This window comes from Trichechus manatus, unplaced genomic scaffold (genome assembly GCF_000243295.1).
Source record: "Trichechus manatus latirostris isolate Lorelei unplaced genomic scaffold, TriManLat1.0 scaffold00039, whole genome shotgun sequence".
Taxonomy (NCBI): domain Eukaryota; kingdom Metazoa; phylum Chordata; class Mammalia; order Sirenia; family Trichechidae; genus Trichechus; species Trichechus manatus.
In genome coordinates this window covers 17,887,886-17,895,593 of record NW_004443975.1, presented here as the reverse complement: position 1 = coordinate 17,895,593, position 7,708 = coordinate 17,887,886, and the positions used below count along the sequence as shown (strand labels likewise).

Sequence of the window (7,708 nt, the reverse complement as noted above, 5' to 3'; positions counted from 1 at the left end):
CCGCCTCACCGCGGCGTGCCGGGCTCGCCCCCAGCGCGCGCACACGCGCGCGCGCTCCCACGCACACACACACACACGCACACACACACACGTGCGCTCCTCCGCTCCCGAGCTGCTGCTCCTGCTCTCAGCGCCGCAGTGGAAGGCTGGGCCGAACCGCTCCTTCTCTAAATACATAAATTACAGCCCCGGCCAGCATCCGCGGCCCCCGTCCCAGCCCTGCCGGCGCCCTCCCGTCAGCTCGCCGGCTGCCAGCCCCGGGACCTTTTCATCTCTTCCCTTTTGGCCGGAGGAGCCGAGTTCAGATCCGCCACTCCGCACGGAGACTGACACAGTGAACTCCGTTTCCTTCTCTTAAATTTATTCCTGCTGCTGCATAGCCCCATCTCTTTTTTCCTCCCGCTTGTTACTCCAAGAAAACTTTTTCTTACTCCCAAAAGTCAGTTTCCCCCTGCCCATCCAGTACTAATATTTACACTTGGGGAACGATTCGCATTTTCTTTCTTTCTTTCTTTTTTTTTTTTAAGGAATTCAAGCAAGAGATATTTTTCTATTGAGAATCGACTCTCAATTGATGGCAAAAGTTTCGCATTAAAAAAAAAAACTCTACCTGATCTATACTTTGAGAATTGTCACTTTCTTTTTAATTTTTTTTTTTTTTTTGTTTTTACGTTTTCCACCTTTTTTGCAAAAATGCACTACTGTGTGCTGAGCGCTTTTCTGGTGCTGCATCTGGTCACGGTGGCGCTGAGCCTGTCTACCTGCAGCACGCTCGATATGGACCAGTTTATGCGCAAGAGGATCGAGGCGATCCGCGGGCAGATCCTCAGCAAGCTGAAGCTCACCAGCCCCCCAGAAGACTATCCGGAGCCCGACGAAGTCCCCCCTGAGGTGATTTCCATCTACAACAGCACCAGGGACTTGCTCCAGGAGAAAGCGAGCCGGCGAGCTGCCGCCTGCGAGCGCGAGAGGAGCGACGAGGAGTACTACGCCAAGGAGGTTTACAAAATCGACATGCCGCCCTTCTTCCCCTCCGAAAGTAAGTGCTCTCTTTTGCTTCCATCCCCGGAGGTATGGCTCTGCCCCGGGCTCTCAAAACCGCAGCCACTCTGGGGATCGCCCTTCCCTCTCCGGGTCCCCGTTGGCGCTCGTCCCCTTCTCCAGTCCTTCTTCCCAGCCACCTCCTTTCCAGCTGTGCGTTTGAGAACATTAGGCTTCAAAACTTGAACTTTCTACTTTATTTTCTCCATCCTCCCTACCCCTCAACGCCTCGGTAAGAAGGCGTCATTCTCTCTCTCTCTCTTTTTTCTCTTCCTCCGGTATTCTTGACTCGGCCACCAGCGAGGAGTCAGCCCTCCTCCGTCAAACTCGAGGCGGTCCCTGGGGCAGAGTTAAACTGGGAAATCTTCGTGGATTTGTTTTCTTTGCGCAAACTGGCGTGGAGCCCGCTGAACTGGTGCACGAAGGGTTAAAAAAAGTGGCTCAAAACCGGTGCAGGAAGGGTTAAAAAAAAAGTAGCTCTCCCAAGGCCCCCCTTTTCCATGTCGACCCCCCTACCTCGTACCCCTAAACCTTCGCTCTTGTCCAAAAACTCCCCTAAAAATGTCAATATCGTCAAGACAAAACCCGGTTAAGGAGACCCCCTCGGGAAAACCCACCTTGACACCCTGAACCCTTGATTCATCTGTTGCCATTGGTAGGTGTTTACATTCCCCAAAGGCCAGTTCTTGCAACCACTTCCCCCTTTGCCTTCTTCACCTGGGGTGGTAGAAAGGACAGCTTCGTTTCTGCCTGTGTATAAAAGGTTTTTTTTTTCCTTTCAACTTCACGTTTTTCTTTTTAGAGTCCACTCAGACCTGCCTTCTTAAGATCGCCTTTGACAGTACCATTTTGATTACAGCTTAGCAGATAACTTTTCTTAGGGTGGATCCTTTATCTGTTTCAGTCCTGAGCCGAGGGCTCCCTGCCCTTCCCCTGGCTTCCTGTGGCTCCGTTGTTGCATCCCTCACTCCCAGAGTATAGGATGCAGCTCTGTTACCAGCTTCTCTGAGGGCAGAGTCCGCAAAACCAGCTGGCATACAGTAGCAATGGAAGTGAAATGATTTATTGTAGAGTTCTTTGGGGGAGAAGGGAAGTGGGTAGTAGGTTTGGAATTATCTCAAAATCCTTAAAAAAGAAGAAGAAGCATTTAGTGATACCTGAGAGGGTTAAACACCAGGAAGAAGAAAAAGAAAAGGGGGGGGGACAGCTTCCCCATCTCTGTATTCCACATCCCGAGCCCCACACTTTTCATTGGTTGCCATTTCTCTCCTCCCCTTCCCATGCCCTATATACTTGTTGGCTGCATTTGCAGTCTCTGTGTCTCGCCTAAATAGATAATACAGCCATCTTGGTAATTTTATCCTAGAGGTTCTAATTGCAGGGTGGTGCTTTTCTTTTTTAATATTTATTTTTAGTTTGACAAGTTGTAACTCTGTGACTTGCCATGTCTTGTACTTGATGGTCTCAGAATGTCAGCCGATGTGTCTAAACTCCAGTCTTCCTGGCTACCTTTCTTTTTGCTGCAGCTTCTCTTATTGTTCAATAGCAGAGCAGATATAGGAGATGCTGGCAAGCAGGGCAATTTTATTATTGTAATTATGGCACCATCCAAAACAGCGGTGATAAATACACTCCACCCTAGTTATTCCCCCTGGGGAAGTAAGGCTTTCTACTTGGGGTGGAGCCAAAGAGATATTAGGAAAGAAAGTTCATTGAAATTAGTCCAGAACCATTGAGAACGAGCAAGGAGTTGAGTCAGTTCGCTTTCTCTAGCACGTGTATCGGTTCTGCTGGTATTCGGGCAGATAGGCAAGTGTGTTATGGGAAACCTGAACAACTTATCCCTTCCGTGTTTACTGGCCAAAGCTCGAATGAACGGCCAGTGTTTTTATAACAGAGAGAGGAGACCTGACCTCATCATTATATAGTGTGGAGAGAGCGAGTTCCCAAAGAGAGCATTCATTCTTTGTTCTCTGAGGCACGTTTCAGTCCAAGGAGCTGAGATGATCCAACCCTAGGGTCATGGTCATCACCAAATTAGAAAAATTCTCGGATTCTTAGGAGGACTTCAAAGTATGGCGTTTAAGATCCTCTCCATCCACCCCAAGCCCCCACATAAAAGAAAAACTCTGTTTAAGTCCAGTATAAAAAATATAAGTATGTATATTATCAGTTTTGATACAAAGAATACGGGCTCCTTAGAGTGTGCATTGGAAGTTTAGGAGAGAAAGCCATATTAATAACAGATTTGATTCTACTGTGCAAGGGCTGTGGATAATTTTATAGAAAGTAGGTTAACTGATTTTCCAGCACTTTCTAGTTACACTGGAATATAGTGATCCCTTCCAAAAACAGGAAGAAACGAAGAAATCACTCCACCATATTTTTAAAGAGCAAATTGAAAGTACAGCAGTGACTTAGGGAGCACCCTTCCCTCTTCAGGACTTTACTGCCTGACTTTGAACTCTGCCGGTACTGAAGTGGCTGCGGGGAGGGAGTGTGCCTGCCGTTTCTTGCAGCGAATTCGCCGAGGGTCTTAAGCCCCAGAGATGAAGCCATGGGAAAGATCGCTGGTTCATTTTTTACCACCAAGTTATTAGCGTTCGGGGAGTGACTTCAGCTCAAGTATTACAAATATGCTCTAATTATATTCAATGAGCTCTATATCACTAGAGATTGCTGACAGCCCTTTGTAGGGCATTTTATGACGTTCAGACTGAATATTTTTAGCAATGTGGAGATTTAAAAGTAAAAATATAAGAGATATTGTATCTGTCCTAAGGTATATTTTGTCTTAAATATTATCCTTGGCCAAGTGTACTATATAAATACAGTAAATACGAATAGAACTGGCCATTTGCCAATCTCCTGGGATGAATTTTAGTCAAGAAGGTATTTATGGGATATAAATGATACTGTGTCAACATTTAAAGAAGGAGTCTGATTAGTTTTGCATTTATTCATATTGATCTTTTCACGTGCTGTTAGTTTAAGGCTCAAAGTGGGGTTATGCTAAGGTTTACCGACAGTTTGCCCAGTGGGGATTAGTGGACTTCTAGTCCTTTTGACAATCCACTTGAAGTTCAAGGCACATCTATTCAAAAGACTCTGCACAAGCCTTTAGAATTTTTTTAGAAAGAGTGATTACATTAAGTACAGTAAGAATCGAAGTAATTGACAATTAAGATCTGTGGTTGCTTGAACAATCAAAAAAAAGGAAGAGAGAAAAACTTTGTTTTCTTTTTATTTTGCCCCTTCCCCTGGGAGGGGGGGCATTTGACAATGTCTGAAGACATGTTTCTTTGTCCTGACTTGGGGTGGAGGGGTGCTGTTGGCATTAAGCAAGTAGAGGCCAGAGATGCTGTTACCCATCCTATAATGCACAGACAGCCCCCTGGCCCCACTAAAGAAAAAGAATCATCTGGCCCAAAACATCAGTAGTGCCCACACTGAGAAGCCTTAGTAGTCCTGGTATTTGTTTTGGGTTGTTGAGTTCTGCTAGTTGTACCATTTTAAAAGTAATAACTTTAAAATATCTTTATGATCAAAGGACATTGAAAAAAGAGCCTGGAACAGGGGGATGATCAGAAATAGTTATCTTAAGTGAGTGAGAGTATAAATTAGACCATTTTTATCATATATACTTTATTTTTGTGACCTGAAAGCACCTACCTGGGAGGCATCAAAATCTGCCATTCATTTAGCCTAAGTAACGTGGGCCCGCCCACTAGCAGCCCCGGTCAGCGCCAGGGTGGTGTTACTCAGAACAAGGGGAAAAGAAGTGAGGAGTTATCGTGGGTTTTCACTGCAAGGAAAATAAGCAGCTCGTGTTAATGAAGAGTGGAATCTCCAAGCCAGGCAAACGAAGAAAATAACTAACCACGTTGGTTTATTCTGTCCTATGGAATGAGATAAACTGAAATACACAGCCTGCAGAATCACAATGAGGTTTCCTTGGTAATAGTTTCACAAGAATGTCAAACATTCACTATCAAGCAATCTTGTTTTCTATCTCCACCGTGATTTTCCAAGTGAAATTGCGGGCTGCGGGGCAATACGAGTAACACCATGGCTCTGAGGAGTGTGACTTGGCATTCTGTTCAGGAATATGACTTTCTGTATATAAGTGGCTGGTCTACTGGCCAGTTGCCCGATGAAGGAAAATATGCATCAGCAATTGCTAGGACATAAGTAGCATTTTTGGTTTATGTTCAGGAATTCTATGTTTTAATATTCTTTCTCTGGGTTCTTGTGTGCGTGTGTGCATGTGTGCGTGTGTGCGTGTGTGCGTGTGTGTGTGTGAGATATCTCAGCAGACAAACAGCACTGAACCCTTTAACTTCCTGAGTGATTGTTAATACACACAGATCAAGCTTTAATTCCCCCATTCTTATTGCATCATTGCCTGTACTAACACTAGTGGCTAATTGTGGTTACATTTAAATTAGGCCACATTCTCCCCCTTTCAGGATTTCCTCTTTTCTTTCTTCTACTTTTCAAAGACTAAAAACAACCCTGAGGGAAATGCACTGTTTATAAGTGAAGCAGTTGGGCAGTGTTTGCTGCCAAGGGCAGCCAGCCTGCTCCAAGCCCCGCGGAAGGAGGCTGGGCTTTGCAAAGCGCCGAGGCAGGTGGTGACCAGTTGATCTCTCAGAGGGAATGGGGGAGCCTCAGAGCCTCCACAGCGACCCCTGTGGTCCCCTCAAGGAGCTGCATCTTTTGATTTACGACTCCTTGGAAAAAAGATGCTGATGTAACCTAGTCGCAGCTTCTTTGATATAAAGATACTAAAGAATGACAGATCATTTTTCCTAGCGGAAAAAGGGATATGAAAAAGGGCTCATGAATCACTGTTGATCCCACATCGAATCTGGGTTAGAACCCAGGAGGTCACTGACTCCCAGGCCTTTGCCCAGAGATTACAACACACCAAAGCTGCACTTCTACAGGGTTAGGGAAATACAGTGGAGCGGCCATGTGGGGGAGCCTGGCCGTCGGGAGGGCGTGCAGGCAGGCCAGCTGACGGTCAAGTGCCATGAGGTCAGCCTCCTCCCGCCCCACCAGCACCCCCTGCCCCCGACACATGTTATACTCTGCAGTGAGGTGGGCAGCAAGCGAAGAGACTGCATTGAAGAGCTCTGAAAACAGCCCTTTCAGCTCTCTTGATGTAGTATTTCCGGTACTGATGGGATCCTGGAGAGAGGATTTGGATTTGCCAGATGTGCTTGCTCTCCGTATGCGGCCCTTCCGCTGAAGGGCGTGTTCCATGTTGCAGATTGCAAGTGAGCACTCAGAACAGTTTGCTGAAATGTGGCTCTGGCGGAGATAAACAAATGTTCCATTGTCATTTTGAAACCATATGGTGTGCTTTTGTTTTTATATATATATATGTTTTAACAAGGACAGTTTTTAGCCTAGGAATTCAACGTCCTCCAGGTGTTTTATTTTTAATTTAATAATATGTTAGGAATTATTTCGCAGGTTTGGTTAGTCTGAACAGTTGGCCTACACCATCTCTACAAGAAGTGTGCATCATGCCTACAGCCACGAGCTGGTTTAGGTGGTGGTCGCTGGTTTTGTGGGAGTCCCTGGGTGGTGCCAATGGTTAAGCACTCAGGTGCTAACTGAAAGGTTGGTGGTTCTAATCTACCCAGAGGCTCCTCAAAAGAAAGACCTGGCGAGCTGCCTCTAAAAGATCACAGCCACCGAAAACCCCGTGGAGGGCAGCTCTACCCTGACATGCATGGGGTTGCCAGGAGTTGGAATTGATTCCAAGGCAATTGGTTTGGTTTTTTGGGGGGGTGGGGATGGGGGTTGTTTTTGTTACTATTCCAGCCTCTGATTTCCAGAAGTGGGTATTTTACTTCTCGACTATTACCACCAGCTTACTTCCTGGTTGGCTTGGTGGGCTGGATCTGACATAAAACGCCCTCTTGACCTTTCCCTCAGTCTCCGACTTGCCTTCTTGTTCTTCACTCTTGTGGGACATCTGCATGTAAGGTGGTTAAATGCTCACACATCCTGTCCACACCGATACTCTGCTAGCTCATCGGAGGTAGCAGCTGTCCGGTGGTGCCCTCAGAACCACTTCAGCTAGCCTGGGGTGTCTTAGGACCTCCACCTCCTTCTTTTCTTTGGAAGTTCCGCCCAGTGGACGCATTTCTCCTGCCATTCAGATTGTTCCTTAGGTGGCCTCTGCCACTTGCGGGCAGTGATGGGGGCGGGGCTTGGGACAGAATGGCAGGACTGGTAACCCACAGTGTTGGTCACTGTCTAGTCCTCATATGAGGATCTTGGTCGGCACAAGCGGTTTGTCATCGGGTGTTAGCCTAAAGACTGGTGGTTTGGACCCTCCTGGCAGCTCCGAGGAAGAAAGACCTGGTAAACTGCTTCCATGAAGATTATAGCCAAGAAAATCCTATGGGGCTATTCTACTCTGTAATGCATGGTACTGTGTGACACATGGGGTTGCCGTGAGTTGGGGGCTGACTTGACGGCCGCTAACAACAGCAACAACAGCAACAGCAGCAAAACAGCAACAACAGCAGCAACAACAGCAGCAACAACAACAACAGCAACAACAGCAGCAACAGCAACAGCAGCAACAACAGCAGCAACAGCAACAGCAGCAACAACAGCAACAGCAGCAGCAACAGCAACAGCAGCA

The 7,708-nt window shown here is 46.7% G+C and overlaps 1 protein-coding gene across 2 annotated transcripts in view; it reads left to right on the top strand.

The window, feature by feature from the left end:
* Positions 1–228: 228 nt before the first annotated feature.
* Positions 229–7,708, top strand: part of TGFB2 (transforming growth factor beta 2) — a 108,067-nt gene continuing 100,587 nt past the window's right edge. Inside the window, exon 1 of one of the 2 annotated variants that reach the window (XM_004375929.1) lies at positions 229–1,039. In XM_004375929.1, coding sequence (XP_004375986.1) covers positions 694–1,039 — 346 coding nt within the window. In that variant the 5' untranslated portion in view covers positions 229–693. The remainder of the gene's footprint in view (positions 1,040–7,708) is intronic. The other variant, XM_004375930.1, reaches the window with a different exon arrangement.